The sequence below is a fragment of the Cervus elaphus genome, chromosome 15 (assembly GCF_910594005.1).
Source record: "Cervus elaphus chromosome 15, mCerEla1.1, whole genome shotgun sequence".
NCBI classification, from domain to species: Eukaryota; Metazoa; Chordata; class Mammalia; order Artiodactyla; family Cervidae; genus Cervus; species Cervus elaphus.
Window position 1 is genome coordinate 73937466 of NC_057829.1, and position 19160 is coordinate 73956625.

The following is a 19160-nucleotide window of genomic DNA, read 5'->3' on the forward strand; positions in this document are numbered from 1 at the left end:
ATGGTGTATATGTACCACAGCTTCCTTATCCATTCATCTGCTGATGGGCATCTAGGTTGCTTCCATGTCCTGGCTATTATAAACAGTGCTGCAATGAACATTGGGGTGCACGTGTCTCTTTCAGATCTGGTTTCCTCAGTGTGTATGCCCAAAAGTGGGATTGCTGGGTCATATGGCAGTTCTATTTCCAGTTTTTTAAGGAATCTCCACACTGTTTTCCATAGTGGCTGTACTAGTTTGCATTCCCACCAACAGTGTAAGAGGGTTCCCTTTTCTCCACACCCTCTCCAGCATTTATTGCTTGTAGTCTTTTGGATAGCAGCCATTGAGGAAGGCTTTCTTATCTCTCATTGCTATTCTTTGTAACTCTGCATTCAAATAGGTGTATCTTTCCTTTTCTCTTTTGCTTTTTGCTTCTCTTCTTTTCATAGCTATTTGTAAGGCCTCCTCAGACAACCATTTTGCTTTTTTGCATTTCTTTTTCTTGGTTATGGAACCCCAAAACTTAGGTAAGTATATAGCAAAATATAAAAGAGCAATAAAAGAGCAATTGATATAAAAATGGGTTAAAGTGATAATACCTAATATATAAAATATACCTAGATGTATCTACTGCTCAAGATACATAAATGTATGTTTGAAAGGATACTAAAATAGTTGAAGAAACTCGAGTGTAGGAAATAATGATTAAATTGAATAGTACTCTGAGGGACATTTTATTTATTTATTTTTTTCCATTTATTTTTATTAGTTGGAGGCTAATTACTTTACAATACTGTAGTGGTTTTTGCCATACATTGACATGAATCAGCCATGGATTTACATGTATTCCCCATCCCTATCCCCCTTCCCACCTCCCTCTCCACCCGACCCCTCTGGGTTTCCCAGTGTATCAGCCCTGAGCACTTGTCTCATGCATCCAACCTGGGCTGATGATCTGTTTCACCCTTGATAATATACATATTTCAATTCTGTTCTCTCTAAACATCCCACCCTCGCCTTCTCCCACGGAGTCCAAAAGTCTGTTCTGTACATCTGTGTCTCTTTTTCTGTTCTGCATATAGGGTTATCGTTACCATCTTTCTAAATTCCATATATATGCGTTAGTATACTGTATTTATCTTTGTCTTTCTGGCTTACTTTGTAAAATGGGCTCCAGTTTCATCCATCTCATTAGAACTGATTCAAATGAATTCTTTTTAAATGGCCGAGTAATATTCCATGGTGTATATGTACCACAGCTTCCTTATCCATTCGTCTGCTGATGGACATCTAGGTTGCTTCCATGTCCTGGCTGTTATAAACAGTGCTGCGATGAACATAGGGGTGCACGTGTCTCTTTCAGATCTGGTTTCCTCTGAGGGACATTTTAATGCATTGTTACACTTCTAAGAGAGGCCTTTATTTTCTGGTTGAGTTTGGTGGCTCACCTTAATTGTTGAATAATGAAAGCAATACGTTAGAGATGGGTGTTTAATGTTTGCTTTGGTCATCCATTCTTATGTGAAACACCATTTAGCTTGTCTGATCTCTGATCTTTCCTTCTCCTTCCTCTTACTCTTTTTTCTTCTTTGTATTCCCTCATTCCGTTTCTTTAGCTGTCACCACTTTGTTGCACTCTAGCTTTATATTTTCTATAGTTAACAGTCATCTAAGATTCAAATGTGAGTTTGAATCTTGTCTGCAGTCCTTTTCAGGTATGTAACTTTTCTATGAAACATCTTTCAGGAAAATGAGGATAAAAAGCTTCATTGTAGAACTTTGTTTGAATTAGAGACCATGTAGGTAAAGTGCTTGTGACCTGCTATGTAGTAGGTACAATACTGATGGTAATGATAGAAGTATACAACTACTATGGCTATTGCTACTTCTGCTACTAATAGTCTTAGTAGTTTAGGTCTGGTGGTTATGATGATGTCCCAAACTGACCCTCCTAGCACTGGCTTCCTTTCCTAGTCTAAACTTTTGAAATACTTTTTTTTTTGTTTGAAAGCCCTTTATTTTGTCTTTAAAAGTGTTAACCTTTTTATTTATCTCAGAGTTATTACCCTTGCTCTTTTCAGTTAGTTCGTGACTGAATACAGCAACATTTTCTTAGCTGGTCTCTCATTTGACACTTTCTATTTTTTTCTAATATATTCAGTATTCTTCTTCAAACTAATTATGCCATGTCTACCTATGATATCAAATCTAAGCTCTGACCATTTGAATGTGGGAGTGGTCAGCAGCTATTCCAGTGATTGGGACAGGATCAAAAAGGATCTAACATTACAAGGTGTAATGAGTTTACACTTGATTTCGACCCACTAGGAATACCTTCAAAGGGTTATCAGTGGGGGGATCTAACATTACAAGGTGTAATGAGTTTACACTTGATTTCGACCCACTAGGAATACCTTCAAAGGGTTATCAGTGGGAGAAGATCAGTCTCTATGCAGTTTGGAGAATGGTTGGAGGATTCAGGGCAGGAGACTATTTATGAGACTGCTCAAGTAGTTTGGTGCTTCTTAATGTTTTTGTTTTGTGGTTACCACAGGGTTTGTGCCTGTTATACTTTTTTTCAAGAATTGTAAAGATTTTAACACACCTGTGGTTCTCTTTATATGTTGATTTAAAAAATGTTTAGTTTCTACATATTACCTTAGACATTTGAAAGCCCGTGCATATAGATTTGACACATCTTAGTTACACTTGCGGAGAAGGCAATGGCACCCCACTCCGGTACTCTTGCCTGGAAAATCCTGTGGATGGAGGAGCCTGGTAGGCTGTGGTCCATGGGGTCGCTAAGAGTTGGACATGGCTGAGCGACTTCACTTTCACTTTTCACTTTTCACGCATTGGAGAAGGAAATGGCAACCCACTCCAGTGTTCTCGCCTGGAGAATCCCAGGGATGGGGGAGCCTGGTGGGCTGCCGTCTGTGGGGTTGCACAGAGTTGGACACGACTGAAGTGACTTAGCAGTAGCAGTTACACTTGGGAATTTCCTAAGACATTTGAGCAAGCTTCCAGGAGTTGGTGATGGACAGGGAGGCCTGGCGTGCTGCAGTTCATGGGGTCTCAAAGAGTTGGATGCAACTGAACTGAAGACATTTGAAGGGCTTTCCAGGTGGCACTAGTGGTAAAGAAGCTGCCTGTCAATACAGGAGACAGTGCAGGAGACGTAAGAGACACAGGCTCGATCCTTGGTTTGGGAAGATCTCCTGGAGAAGGAAATGGCAACCCACTCCAGTATTCTTGCCTGGAGAATCCCATAGACAGAGGAGTCTGGCAAGCTACAGTCCCTTGGGTCACAAAGAGTTGGACATGACTGAGGCAACCTAGCACACACAAGCCCTTTGAAAAGGGATTTGGCTCTGAGTTGAGTTAGCCATAATGAGCAAAACTCAGGCCCAGGGGTAATTCACTAGCTTTCTGACCCTTGAAAAGGTTTCAGAGTGAAGCCAATTGTTTCCATGTCATTTGATCCCCATTGACATTAGAGTAGATAGGATACCCTGCTAGGTGCTGCAGTTACAAAAACATACAGTATAGACATGGTTCCTCTTTTGAGCCTTATGAGTTATTTGGAAAAGCACGACTGGTATATAAAAAGAAATAAAGTGATTTCATGAGGTGGTAAGTGAGCAGTATGTGAGTGTTACTGTGCCTAAAGTTGTTAGAAAAGTTTTCATGGAGGAAGTAAGACTTGAGCTGTATATCCTAAAAGACTGGTAACTGGAAAAAGCAGAGAGGCTGGCATTTTGAACAGAAGACCATTGGGAACTGCAAATGCATTGCTGTCTTTCAGGGGATAATGTGCAAATCTTATATAGGCTAGAAGATATTCAGAGAGTGGTAAGTAAATGTGAGTCAGGTTTGGAGAAATGAATTAGAACTTTGAGACAATGGCTTTGAAAGCAGTGATGAATCAGCAGTTTGGCTCAATAATCACAAATGATCACTTATTTGCCTAATGCCTTTCAAGCTCTTCGGATTAGTAGCATTTTCTAAGTGTCCATAATTAATCATGAGATATTTGGCAAGTTATTTAAATACTCTTATCCTTAGTTTTCTTGTCTGTATAAATGATGGAATAAATAGCTCTCAAGCTTGTGGTTAAATGACAAAATGCCCAGCCTAGTGCTTGGTAAATAATAGGCATTCTGTAAAAGTTTATCTACCTTCTCTCAAGATCCTTAGTCTTTTCTATCTCCAACTGCTTGACTGTCTTAGCTCATAAAAGTTTCAAAGGTTTTATGTTTGTGTTTATATTAACACAGGTTTTATGATGTAAACATGCGAGATAACACACTTTCTGTAAACATTGTTCATTAATAGTCAATGCCTTAGTTTACTTTCCATGATACTGTGAATAAAATCCTGGTTCAGTTCAGTTCAGCTCAGTCAGTCAGTTGTGTCCAGCTCTTTGCAGCCCCATGGACTGCAGCACGCCAGGCTTCCCTATTCTTTACTATCTCCCAGATCTTTCTCAAACTCATGTCTGTTGAGTCGGTGATGCCATCTAACTATCTCGTCCTCTGTTGTCCGCTTCTCCTCCTGCCTTCAGTCTTTCCCAGCATCAGGGTCTTTTCCAGTGAGAAGGCTCTTCTCAGCAGGTGGCCAGAGTATTGGAGCTTCAGCTTCAGCATCTAGTCCTTCCAATGAATATTCAGGACTGATTTCCCTTAGGATTGACTGGTTTGACCTGCTTGCAGTTCAAGGGCTCTCAAGAGTCTTCTCCAACACCACAGTTTAAAAGCATCAATTCTTCGGCACTCAGCCTTCTATATATCCAACTCACAGCTATACGTGACTACTGGAAAAGCCATAGCTTTGACTAGACAGACCTTTGTCAGCAAAGCAATGTCTCTGCTCTTTAATACACTGTCTACGTTTGTCAAGAAGCTTTTGTTCAAAGGAGCAAACATCTTTTAATTTTATGGCTTAGTCAGTGTCCACAGTGATTTTGGAGCCCAAGAAAATAAAGTCTCCCTGTCACTGTTTCCATTGTTTCCCCATGTGTTTGCCATGAAGTGATGAGACTGGATGCCATGAGATTAGTTTTTTTGAATGTTGAGTTTTAAGCCAGCTCTCTAGTTCCTCTTTGCCTTTTGCCATAAGGGTGGCATCACCTGCATATCTGAGGTTATTGATATTTCTCCCGGCAGTCTTGATTCCAGCTTGTGCCTGGCATTTCACATGATGTTAAATAAGCAGGGTGATAATATACAACCTTGATGTACTCCTTCTCCAATTTTGAGCCAGTCCATTTTCCATGTCCAGTTCTAACTGTTGGTTAGTTGTCATTTATTAGATTGAGCCTGTGAAATTGCCAATATGTGACTGTTAGATATAAAAATGATAATTTCATGTGATTAAACCTAATCTAACTTATGACTATAGCTGGTATAGAGTAGACAGTTAAAATGCATACTTAGATTTTTTTTTTCCCCTTTATTTTGTTTTTAAGATCCAGATAATTTAAGTGACTCTCTCTTTTCTGGTGATGAAGAAAATGCTGGGACTGAGGAAATAAAGAATGAGATAAATGGAAATTGGATTTCGGCATCTTCCATTAATGAAGCTAGGATTAATGCCAGGGCGAAAAGGCGGCTGCGGAAAAACTCATCCCGGGACTCCGGCAGAGGCGATTCCGTCAGTGATAATGGAAGTGAAGGCCTTAGATGTGGAGTAACTGCACCAACCAGTCCAAAGGGAAGGTTGCTGGATAGGCGATCCAGATCTGGGAAAGGACGGGGATTACCAAAGAAAGGTTGGTATATATCATATGCAAAGAAATAAAAGGAAGAGATGCTTTCTGATTCTTGTACAACAATTTCTTGTTCTAAGAATGAGAGGAATTTAAACAAGGATGATGTAAGGCTTTATGGTTTGTATGCGTTTTTACATAGTAATAATCCAGTGATTACCCCAAAAAGTTGAGCCTTTTCGCTTGTTTAGGTTTAGCTTTCTTAAGCAGAACTTTCTCATATTTCCAGCAAAATACACACCAGTGTTTTTCACAGTTATGAATTATGCATGTATTCTTTAATTCTGCTTGAAAGAAGTAGGGTCAGAAATTCATCATACCTATTATCTAATGAATCTAATTAATTATGTCTGTTGTTAAGAATACATGATAAATACAATTTGAGTGGTAATATCAGGGTCAGAATTTTAATAATTTTATAGTTCTGGTTCTAAGTTCTTTTTAGTTCTATTTATTTTGGGTACTGATATTGTTTTACTGCTGTATCTCCAGGGCGTGGAGTAGTGACTCGCAAGGGTAGGTACTTACATAATTGTTGAATTGAGGGGTCTTGTTAGCCTCTGTGGTAGAATTTTGATGCAGTTTGGAGATTTCACTAGCTTCTGAATGTGGAAGCACCAAATTATGGCCTAGGATTATTGTAAAGTTTTTGTGCCTTGTCAAAAATTGTTTTTCTTGTTGAATGACTCTGCAACCATTGGCTGGATCAGAATGAAACCTAACTACTAGATTTGTTTTTGCTCTGGTGGTAATAATTATACTCTGTATGTAAATACCCCAACCCCCCCATGGGTGATAAAGTTCTTTTAAAATATTGCAATATATTGAGCCTTATAAAAACATTTCAGTAAGTTTATTTAGTAAAGCAGCTTTGAAAGTTGGAATTGTTAAACTTCTGCTGATCTATTTGTTGGTAGAAAAATAGAAATGATCAGTTCAGTTAATGCTTAAATAGAAATCAGTTATTTGTAATATATTTCTGGCTGTAAAGTATTTGTTTCTGGTGGGCTCAGGGTTGCAGTCAGACACGACTGAACACACACATACATATCTAAAGAGAATTTGACTTTAAAACATTTGATGGTGGTCACTAATACTTCTTTGTTGAATAATTTCTCCCTTGTTGAGTTTTCTATGCCATCTCTTAACTGAATCAGCGTATTTCTTTTTGTTGCTTCCAAGAAATGTCAGAATTTAGAGCCCAGTTGTTATCAGCTGCCTTGAGGTTACCACTACAGCTATTTTTCTGTTTTTGTTTTTGTTTTTTTTTTATGGTTTGTTTTTTACTTTTATTTTAAAGCGTCTGCCTTTTTAGTTTTAACTTTGTGAGCTATTTCAACTTGGTTTTTTGGAACTAGGTTATAAATATATCTAATCATTACTGAAAAAGCAGTGATCTGAATAAAAAGTTTACTGTATAATTCTCAACTGGCAAAAAAAATTAGCATAAAAATTAAAATACAGTTTTTTAGCTGCCACTTAATTAACACCTCAACATCTAGAACTATTTCAGATTTCAATTAAAATTTATGAACTGTGGACATTATGCTGTTTCCTTTCTGAATTCTAAACTTTTTCAGGTGGTGCCGGAGGCAAAGGTGTCTGGGGCACACCTGGACAAGTATATGATGTGGAGGAGGTAGATGTGAAAGATCCTAACTACGATGATGACCAGGTATAAGTGTGATACTTTTTGTGATATGTATTTAAAATACTTAAACTTTTTTGACCTCATGTTTGTAGCATACTCATATATTGATTAAATCATGTATTCTATATCTGTACATGTATATCTATATCTGTATATATATAATTTTATTTATAATATGTGATTATCTGCATGATTATATAATATGTGTATAATGTGTATGCGTGTACACATGTCATACCCATTTGTATATATATCTAAATCATATGTATATTCAGTACTTTCAGACTATTAGGTTAATTTTGAATTAGAAAATCAAGTTAACTGAGTAATGTATGTGTAATTTTTACTTGGTTTTTGAATTTAATATTTGGACAGGGAAATATTTCTAAGAGAACATGAAAAAAAATGTGTTAAAACCAGTACTATAAAATCTTTGCTAAATATTCTGATTTTAATGTATAAACTTGAAATTATTTGTTGTTAGATGAAGCCAGTCACATTTTGCAGGCAAACACTTCAGGACTTTTTTTGCAGAGGACAGGGATAGATTATTGGACTTCTTATTTGTTTTGAAATTTCAGTTGAATAGTGCTTTTTCTTAGAGATTTTCTGGAGTCATGAAGGCTTTTATTTTGTAGTACTAATCATAAAGGCTTTGGTTCCTGCTGGTTTTTTTTTTTTAATGACATTTTAATGAAAATACTGGATATGATAGGAAGCCATCTTAAAGTATTTTGGTCACTGAAGTATTATTGGTTTTGTGGGAGAGAAAAAATAAACAGAAACTATGGGGGATCAGAAGCAAGTCATATATTTGCTGTGGTTAGTGGTTCTGATCTATATTTTGATTTATTATATTCAGATTTTATAAAAGAACAGTGACATAGATTTCTATTTTTATATTATGTAAGTGATCAAAGCATGTAGCATGTTTTTTTCTTGTCCCAAATAGGTATTACTAAGCAGTTGTAGTACAGAATTATGAAACAATTTCAGTTTATATGAATATTTTGTTCTTTAATTTATAACACTCTGCCTCGTCCCTTTCCAGGAGAACTGTGTTTATGAAACTGTAGTTTTGCCTTTGGATGAAATGGCATTTGAAAAGACTCTGACACCAATTATACAGGAATATTTTGAGCATGGAGATACTAATGAAGTTGCGGTAGGTTTAAAGTTGCAAGTGTAACTTTTTTAATACAGGAGAACAAACACAAAAAGCAAAACATCATATCCAGGATGATTTTGGATCACTGGAAAAGACTAAGCATTTTTTTATACATAAATGAAGTTTTAACTTCATTTTGGAATAAAATTTTATTTACCATTCTTAACCTATTTGGGATCTGATGAGGACTATGTGCCATTTCCTTCTCTGAAAAACGGTACAGCACAATATTTTAATAATTGTAACATTTCCATAATTGATAGTATTTAAAATATAACTTTAACAATTTCAAGGCGTTTATGGACCTTCTAAAACCTCCTCAGGGATATCAGTTAAAATACTTCAGTTTCACTTTCTTTGATATTCATTTCAATGCTTAGGATTAGAATAAAATTTATCCTTGTACTCTGTCCAAAAATGAACACAAATGTAAATAAAGATAGAAATCAAGAGAACAAACGTGTTTTTGAAGCATAATTTGCATGAGGACATTTGCTGTGTTATGAATTGTTCATAAAGTAAATCTCGAAGGGTAAAATAAAATTATTTCTCTCGTTTAGTAGTTTAGTATTATTGACTTAAAGTAATAAAATTGTATCTCTGTAGAAGACTTGTAATTTAGATTTTTTTAATTCAGACTGTGCTTTCTTAGTTTGTCTCATAATAGGAGGTTTGATAGCTTTGCATTTTTGTAGGATTTGAATATAAAAACAAATATTTGATCAGTGGATACCATGTGGAGGTATTTATAATGGTGATTCCTGCCTTTTTGAAGCTCAGTCAAGTGAAGGAAATGATACATGCACGGATTATTAAAATATAATATGAAACATTCTGTTATAGAGGAAAAGTTTACCAAAGTCCCATGAGGGTAGAGACTTGACATACTGCTACCTCCCTAGCATGGGACCAGCAGTGTACTCAGTTTATTAACTGAGTAGTACTGTGAGGCGAGTGTTACGGAAGCCTAAGATGGAGGCTGCTAGATTATCCTGAACCACCTGAGGATGCTTAGGAGTTTGCCAGGCTAAGATGGTTGAAGCGGGTTTTCCAGGAAGGAGTAGTCCTAGAAGGAGTTTTCCAGGAAGGAGTATCATGTTTAAAGTCAATGAGTTGATCAAGTGCAGACCAGGAAGATGAAATGGAGTGGGGAGAGACTATTAACAAGGACACCAGTTAGGTCACTTAGAGTAAGTATCAGTAACTAACTCTGAGTTACTAAGTATCAGTAACTAACTCTGAGTAACCTAACTGGTGTCTTTCTAATTAGTCATCACTCTATGTAACTGAGTTACAACTTAGCTTCTTTGGTCATATTGCCTATATTCTACTTCCTACTTGGTCACTCCTCTGGGAATCTTCAGCAAATACTTCATTTTTCTGTGCTTTGGAAATATCTCCCTCAAAGAGTTGTTGTTTTGCATTAAGTAATGAAAACTTATTCCCCAAAATATGACTGTTTCTCTGATTATTTTGAAACAAGGAGAGAGGAAATATGGATAAAGTTTTGATTTTTTCCCCAAAATAAAATTAAACTATAGGCAGTGACGTATTTTTTTTTTTTTTTTGAGTAGGAAATGCTAAGAGATTTAAATCTTGGAGAAATGAAAAGTGGAGTACCAGTGTTGGCAGTGTCCTTAGCGTTGGAGGGAAAAGCCAGTCACAGAGAAATGACATCTAAGCTTCTTTCTGATCTTTGTGGGACAGTAATGAGCACAAATGATGTAGAAAAATCATTTGATAAATTGTTGAAAGACCTACCTGAATTAGCACTGGATACTCCTAGAGCACCGCAGGTTTGTAAAATTCTTCTTTGTGTTCATTCTTCTTTTTGTTCATTCTCTGTCTGCTTTGCTTACAATTATAGAACTCTAATACCTGCTCCTAGGAAATTTTATTAGACCTAAGAGGGAAAAACTGGCCCATATTCCCTATCACACGATAGTGCTCTAATATTTTAGTGTAATTTTCCCTAGCTCTTTCCACTCCCCGAGTGTAGTTCTTATCACATTATAATTTTATATCCTACTTTCTCCACCATGGTCTCTGTAGTTTTTTGGTCATATTTTTTTTGCTATCTGTATATTCTTTATTACATGTAGTTGAACTGTTTCATGACCTAGGATCTTTTAAAAATGTAGATTGTTATAATTGAGGATTGAGTTTGCTTCACTAATGTTATGAAAATAATCATAAATAAGATTGTTCCCTTTTATAGCTTTGTAGGGAGATAATTAGAAAATTCATGACTTATGTATGCTTTTGTTCAGATTCTGTCCTCAAAGCCTTTTACTTTTATTAGATTTAATACATGCTGACACTATAATATGACTTTCTGGTTTGAAATTGAAAACGTGTGAAATCGTTGCTATTTACCTGACCAAAGTTTTAAAGCAAGGTAGGAGCACTTTACTTAAACATTAATTTAGGACTAGAGTATAGGTAGGTTAACCTAAATGCTATTTCTGTTGTTTTTCCTGTGACAGACAGTAAGTCAGTCTGTGTTAGTATTGAACTGTGATTCAAACATGAACTTTTTTTTTTATACCAGTACCAATACTTAAGAAACTGTACACAATAGTCATTATAGAAATTTTGAAAAATAAGGAAAAGCCAGAAGAAAGAAAGGCAAGCAAAAATAGCCACTGTTAACTGTTAGCATTTTGGTATTAAATCTTCCATTCTACTTTTTGTGGATATATGTCAGTGTACAATATTTATATATCCTTACCTTTTTTGTTTTAATAAGAGGTGGAATCATGGTGTATATGCTACTTTGTAAACTTGATTTTTCTTACGCTCATAAAAATGCGGTAAACATATTTGTCCATATAGTGTACCTATCTTACATATATACCGTTTAACCACACGATTATTGTTAGACACTCAGTTTCCAGTGTTATTTCATAAATGATGCTGTGAACATACTTTCAGGTAAATATTTACACACTTTTACCCCCTCAGATAAACTCTTTTATTCAAACAGGTTTTTGAGAGACCACAGTCCAAGTTTTTTCCCCCCAGAAGTGTGGTTTCTCTTGACTAATGTTAAGTCATTAACTTAGCAAATATTTTTGATCATGTATGCTATGCCTCAGGCAGTGTGCAAGTTTGGGGATTCAGTAGTGAGGAAAACAGATGTTTTGTGCCTCACAGCACTTAAATTGAAGGTTAAGATGTGGGGAGTGTATGCTAAGCATAATTAGTAGGTGCTAAATGATGTTTTCTGAATATTCCAGCATGTCTTAGGTATTGACTGTGTAGTTCAACCAGTCTTCATCATTTATGTGTTTAGAAACTGTGTCCTATAAAGGTTTTAGATTTTTTATATGGCTCTTTTTTCTTCTTTATTATAGTTGGTGGGCCAGTTTATTGCTAGAGCTGTTGGAGATGGAATATTATGTAATACCTATATTGATAGTTACAAAGGAACTGTAGATTGTGTACAAGCTAGGTAAGTAAATTAATTTTTCTACTTATAACTTTCAAAATAGGGGAAAATTCTGCAGGATTCTGTTGAAATGACACTTAAATTAATCAGACATTGTGGATATCTGTCATTTATGTGTAATTAAAATTGAGAGTTTCTTGCTACAGTAGAACAGAAAGACAGTATTATAATGCAGAAGTTCTGCATTATATATTTCTGCAAATATATTATATGCAGAGTTTTAGCTAAACTATTACCTACCTTTATGTCAAGCCACTTTTCTTTCTGCCTCAATTTTCTTATTTATAAAATGAAAGGCTAGGACTTAGAATGTTCTTTAAGGTCCCTTCAGGTTTTAATATTCTGTAATTATTTAATCTTCTAATAAGATGGACAACATTAACAAAAGAGTGTATTTTCAATTTTATATTTACTTGCTATGGAAATCTTAGGAAAAAATGTTTCTCACTTTTGTTCTTTAGCATAACTATAAGCTAAATGTGTTATTTGGGAATTATGCTCTATAATTTTTCATAACTTCCTAGAACTTAGGTTTTCATAGGTATAGATACTAATTTTCTGGAACTATTTCAGGTCACAGTGTAATAGTTGCCTTGGTGGGAAAGTATGAATATATACAAAAGTTCATTTTAGGTGAAATGTTTCTTCTCAGTGTAGATCAATTATTTTGTAATAACATTAGAGTTCTGTTGACTGGGAAATGGAAATAAGTGTGTGAAAGACTATTAATATGAGAAGCAAGCTTTCCCCCCCCCAGCTTTTTATTTTGAAAAATAGTATTTTAAGAGATTTCTTAACTTCAGGTTGCTTTTATGTTATAATGCAAAAGCTTTTAGTGTATATAGGCCTACCCCCTCTTCCCTGAACTTTATCCATAATTTGGTGAATCTCAAGCATGTTCATATGTCAAAATTAACTGTTTTTTATTTGTTTTTGTAGAGCTGCTCTGGACAAGGCTACTGTGCTCCTGAGTATGTCTAAAGGTGGAAAGCGCAAAGACAGTGTTTGGGGCTCTGGAGGTGGGCAGCAGTCTGTTAATCACCTGGTTAAAGAGGTAACTATAGGGTATTGTCTTTAATTTATATGTATTCTTTAGGGAAATAAACATGCCCTCTAGCTGGTGTTTTGTGGACAAAAATTAAGTTCAGTCTTGCAAGTGAAAAACTGAATAATCCTTATATATATGGTTTTATGCCCTTTTGCTATAAATTATACCATGATCATATAATCATTAAATTTTTACCATTTCCCTGACTTAAAAATAAGACTGCGTTAAGTTAAAGTGACTTTCGTGAAGAAAGCTATGAAGGAACCTTAGCAGAATACCTGAAGTTTTTTTTCTTGGTATTTAAAAACTTTCAAGTTTTGAAGTAAGAGTTTCTGTATTGTAGTTAATCACTAAATGTCCATTTTTATAACCGCAGTTTGAAACTGGATGGTCTCAGATTATGTTATGCATTATGAACACTAGAGTAGATCAGAGTGGTAGAATTTTTATAAGGAAGTTCACTACCTGTGAGAGTTGAACCATAAAGGTGGCTGAGCACTGAAGAATTGATGCTTTTGAACTGTGGTGTTGAAGAAGACTCTTGAGAGTCCCTTGGACTGCACCGAGATCAAACCAGTCAATCCTAAAGGAAATCAACCCTGAATATTCATTGGAAGGACTGAAGCTGAGGCTCCAGTACTTTGGTCACCTGATGTGAAGAGCCGACTCATTAAAAAAGACCCTGATGCTGGGAAAGATTGAAGGCAGGAGGATCGAAGGCAGGAGAAGAAAGGCATGAGAGAGGACAAGGTGGTTGGAAGGCATCACTGACTCAAGGGACATGAGTTTGAGCAAGCTCTGGGAGATAGTGAAGGACAGGGAAGCCTGGCGTGCTGCAGTCCATGGAGTCGCAAAGAGTCAGACATGACTAAGGGACTGAATGGCAACAAATGCATACTTTAAAAGAAAAAGTAATTGATTTTTGCATTAATACCAGATTACTGTCTATGGATTTTTTTTCTGGCAGCAAAATGATATTCTATATTAAGAAACCAAAGATGTGTTTTACTCTTCTTCTTTGAGGATTTTTAAGAAAATTAGAAGATTTATATAGTACATGTGCTTCTGATTTTTGAGTGTAGTCTTTTCATGTGAAAGAAGTAACCTATCTATATTCCCAGATGACATAATCTGTATACAGAAAATCCAAGTGAATCCTCAAAAAAACCAAAAATACCAAACTGTTATAAAAGAATTCACCATGGTTGTAGGATATAAGATCTGCATACAGAATTTAACTGTAGATTTTCTGTATGCTAGCAATGAATGAATGATTTGAAATGAAATTAAACAACTGCATTTATAATAGCATAAAAATTAAATATAAAGGAATAAATTTAATAAAAGAAGTGCAAGTCTTCTGCACTAAAAGTGATAAAACACTCTTGAAAGAAATAAGGCTTAAATAGAAAAGTATCCCGTATTTATGGACTGAAAGACAACATTGCTAGGATGATAATGCTTGTCAAAGTTAGTATTTTCAGAAACTGCCAAACTATTTAATGGTATGTGAATTGTCTCAACAAAAATTAGTCAACATAAAAACTGAAATAAAACTACCAATATATGAGTTTGATGTTGACAAAATTTGGGTATTCATTTATTTTATATGGAAGGATGAGTTGGACAGAGAGGACTTTTAGAAATATATACATGTATTTATCATTCTCAAAAATGCATGGAACCAAATGGGAAACATTTAAATACTTTATATAACAAAGTTAAAAGTTCCATGCTTTAAATATTTATTTTCCTAGAGCATAATAGGAATTATTCATCAATCTGTATTCTGTTGATCAGATTTTATTTTTTACGGAAATATGTTGTAGAATTTGGAAGTAGAAGATATGTAAATAAGATTATTTTATTCAGTCAGCTAACATTCGAGTGCCTGCTAGGTGCAAAGATGATTTTAACACACATTGTATAGGGGAGAACATTCCCAGTTGAAGTTCTTGTGCTGAAAAACTTTATCTTCTTTCTGTTTTTCTGGAGCTGTAGATATTCTTGTGTGACTTTAAACAGAGTCAGGACTTGTCCTCCTTAGCCGTAACTGGAAGCTGAATTGCTAACGAGCGTTTTAAATAATGGGCCTCAAATTTTCAGTTTTAGAGGAAAGAGAACAGTATTTAGAGAATCTTTGCTCTGTCTAGTAAAGCCCTATTATCTCTCATTTTTTGGCTGCCATTGCAATATTAAGATCATCCTGGTGGAAATAAGTGTGCCACCTTAAAGTCATTTTGAGACTTCAGTTAGTGCCCTCTAGTGGTATTTAAAGTGACTTCTTTTTTTTTACAGGGAGCATTGAAGCATTATGTTCACAGCTCAGGCCATACACATGTCTACTCGTCAATCTCAGTGATTATAAAAGCACACCAGAACACTGCATTATTCCCTTTATGATTTGCTTTTCAGTTGTGAAAAAATTCTGTTATGTCAGGACTACTAGACAACTGTTTGTGACCTATTTATTTATCATGTAATATACTGAGATGAGGGTAAATAAATCCTTCAGGCAAAGCAGAATTTTTCAAAAATCAAGAACTAACACATCTCAATTCTTAAATCTGATAGATTGATATGCTGCTGAAAGAGTATTTACTCTCTGGAGACATGTCTGAAGCTGAACATTGCCTTAAGGAACTGGAAGTACCTCATTTTCACCATGAGCTTGTATATGAAGTAAGATTACTTTGACATTCCAAGGAGAATTATTGTGTTCCTTTTTGTACCACAGAGACTTAATGCTTCTTTAATAATGGACATTTTAAAAAACTACAATATTAAGGGAGAGTTTTATAATTTTTAATGATTATGGTTACATATTAGAGAAAAGAGATCTAACAGATTTTAGGAGCAGTTTCTTACAGAAAATGAGCAATAATTCAATCATTTATTCAATTTTTAGGCCATTGTAATGGTTTTAGAGTCAACTGGAGAAAGTACATTTAAGATGATTTTGGATTTATTAAAATCTCTTTGGAAATCTTCCACCATTACTCTAGACCAAATGAAAAGAGTAAGTATAACATTTTGAACCATGTTTAGGCTGGTATCTTAAATTTTGTATGCTTGAATACAGACTATGAAGTGTCAATGAAACTTTCTTTCTGGTTTCTTTTGTAATGTTATGCCTTTTTCCATATTTTTTAATGGTACTGTTTATGTTTGAACCTCTTACAGCCATTTCCTGGGAAGTAGTAAATATGTCAGTCTTTTTTTAAATCTAAATTTTAAAAAATATGTGTGTGTGTATGTTCTTCCTCAAGAGTTCTAACATATGGTCATTTGTTTATATCTAGAGAGAAACAAACTTTTAACAGAAGTAGTTGGTTTAGTCCTATTTTATTGTATGCATTGTTATTAAAATGTTGGTGAGGTTCTTATTTGCCTTTTATTTTTTTAAAATGTAGTAAATGTATTATAGTAGATAGAGAAATATATCCAACGTCCATTGTCTGCCGAAAGCTCTTTTGAGAGAACAGTTTTAAATATTCTGTAACAAATGTACTTAACTCTGTACTTTTCAAGGTTCAGATCTGACTTCAGTCTAATTAATATGAACACTTGGACTTAAATATAGCTTGATAACAGTGATGGGTTATATGCATTATGTATTTTATATGAGCTAATAATTCTGTATATAATTTCATTGTTCCAGGGTTATGAGAGAATTTACAATGAAATTCCGGACATTAATCTGGATGTCCCACATTCATACTCTGTGCTTGAGCGATTTGTAGAAGATTGTTTTCAGGCTGGAATAATTTCCAAACAACTCCGAGATCTTTGTCCTTCAAGGTACTTTATTACTTTCTCAACATCAAATACTGACTGAGGTGCTTAAGAAGGTTAAGCTAATTTTCTGTCATTCTGTCTGTCTGAAAAATAATAGTATCTTCCCTCTAGTCACCCATGAGTGGAAAATCATCTGAGTCTGTGGAGAAGCAAGTGTGAAGCTTATTTTGTTCTCTTGTAAATTTGTACAGGACTGTTTATGAAGCCCCATTCACTGGAAAGAAGCTAATTTTGTGGAACAAAACGTGTGTCTTAGACTCTGTTCTGAGTAGTTTCAATATTATTTCAGAGTAGATATTACCAGTAAGATGAAAAAATTGAGGCTTATGACCGTGTAATGTACCTTTTCTAAGGTTATACATAGTAGAAGCCAAGGATGGATCCAGACTTTTTCTGCCTTTAAAGGTCTATGCTCATTCCTATTCTGTATGTAGGTTCCTTTTGATCCATCACAGAATGGAGAATTGGGGCTGATTGCATTTTATTTCTCTAGAAAGTGTGTGTGTGTGATTCTTTGGAGGTATATGTGCTACTAGGATCACACTCTTTAGGAGTTGATGGGTTTTTTGTTATTGTTAAAGCTTAAGTTTATATTCTAGTAGACATAAGTTTAGTAACAGCTAAACTTCTTGTTTGGTTCCCAAGTGGTTCAGTGGTAAAGAATCTGCCTGCAATGCAGGAGAAGCGGGTTCGATCCTTGGTCGGGAACATCCCTTGGAGAAGGGAATGGCTACCCACTCCAGTATTCTTGCCTGGGATATCCCATGGACAGAGGAATCTGGGAGGGTACAGTCCATGGGCTTGCAAGAGTCAAACATAAAGCGACTAAAACAAAGAAAAAACTTCTTGTGTGGGTCTCCTTTATGTATATTTTAAATTTGTGTAATTTTTTTCTGAAGAAATTTCAAACTTTGCATACTTTTATGTAAGTGCCTTGTGAGAAATCTCAAAAAAATACTTGACTGTCCTTTGCTTACAAAGTTCAGAAACAATTAAGAGAGAAGGAAAAGATAATGGTGGAGATACATTTTAATGGCTTTGATAAAAATGTCTGAAAATGTATATTTCTACTTGGTGATGACAGTATTTATGTATTATGTGCCAAGTGGTGTACCTCAGTATAAACTGTCAACTTTGGCAAGGCTTTTTGCTACTTGCTGCTTCATTTCCACCCTTGATCTCCTCATATTATAGTATGAAGCCTTTATGTTCAGGAAAATACAGCTGTAATACATACCCCTTTCATAAATATCCCTTAATATGAAAAGGAGTCAACACTTTGGCACTGTCCTTTGGAGGCTCAGACGGTCGTGTCTGCCTGCAATGCAGGAGACCCAGGTTCGATCCCTGGGTTGGGAAGATACCCTGGAGAGGGACATGGCAACCCACTCCAGTACTGTTGCCTGGAAAATCCCATGGACAGAGGAGCGTGGTAGGCTACAGTCCATGGGGTCACAAAGAGTTGGACACAACTGAGCGACTTCACTGTCACTTTTTTTAAAGTTTTTCAGCTTCTATTCAAAAGTCTTAACTAATGATTTCTATTATGGCTTTACTTTCAAGGATCATTTGGAGAGATGTCTAAACTTTCTGTGAATTCCATACAACTTTAACTTTTTATCCTCTGTTTTTTTTTGCTTATTTGGGCAAAGGGCACATTTGTGTGTGACCTTGAATGCCTGGGCATATTGGTCTAGGGTCGGAGAAGAAATAAGAACCAATTCTGCCCAAGCTATGTTGAGCACTTACTGCTTTCAGCTGCTGTGACTGTTCCTTTTGAGCTGTTGTTACTACATTTAGCTAATTGTGTGATTACATATTATAGAGGAAGGCATCTTGAGTTTGAAATGGCAGAAAGTTCAAAATGGGGTATATACAGGAATTAAATGGACTCTGTTTTTCCACATTCAGGTTATGGCTTTTCTGTATCTGAGAAAAAATTAAAAACCATTTAAAAACAGATATTTTGATAGGTTCTGTAGCTGTAGTTTTCATAGTTCTCAATCATGTTGGTGTTTCGTTTGGTTCAATGTTTAGCTTTCAAATAATATTAATAACATAGTAGAAATATAGGCATGTCTCATTTTATTGTGCTTTGCAGATACTGTTTTTTAAAAAAACAAAAGTTTGTGACAACCCTGCATTGACAAGTCTGTTGGTGCCATTTTCCCAAACAGCATTTGCTCACTTTATGTCTGTGTGTCACAGTTTGGTAGTTCTCAAAGTATTTTAACTCTCAACTTTCAAAAAGATTAGACTTGTTAAAAGTTTGGATGATGGTTAGCATTTTTCCTC

At 35.3% G+C, this 19160-nt stretch overlaps 1 protein-coding gene across 2 annotated transcripts in view; it reads left to right on the forward strand.

Moving 5' to 3' along the window:
- Positions 1-19160, forward strand: part of PDCD4 (programmed cell death 4) — a 28351-nt gene that overhangs the window by 7955 nt on the left and 1236 nt on the right. Inside the window, exons 3-11 of one of the 2 annotated variants that reach the window (XM_043926840.1) lie at positions 5450-5752; positions 7330-7424; positions 8452-8565; positions 10143-10364; positions 11925-12022; positions 12959-13073; positions 15642-15749; positions 15976-16086; positions 16729-16868. In XM_043926840.1, the coding sequence (XP_043782775.1) occupies positions 5450-5752; positions 7330-7424; positions 8452-8565; positions 10143-10364; positions 11925-12022; positions 12959-13073; positions 15642-15749; positions 15976-16086; positions 16729-16868 (1306 nt within the window). The remainder of the gene's footprint in view (positions 1-5449; positions 5753-7329; positions 7425-8451; positions 8566-10142; positions 10365-11924; positions 12023-12958; positions 13074-15641; positions 15750-15975; positions 16087-16728; positions 16869-19160) is intronic. The other variant, XM_043926841.1, reaches the window with a different exon arrangement.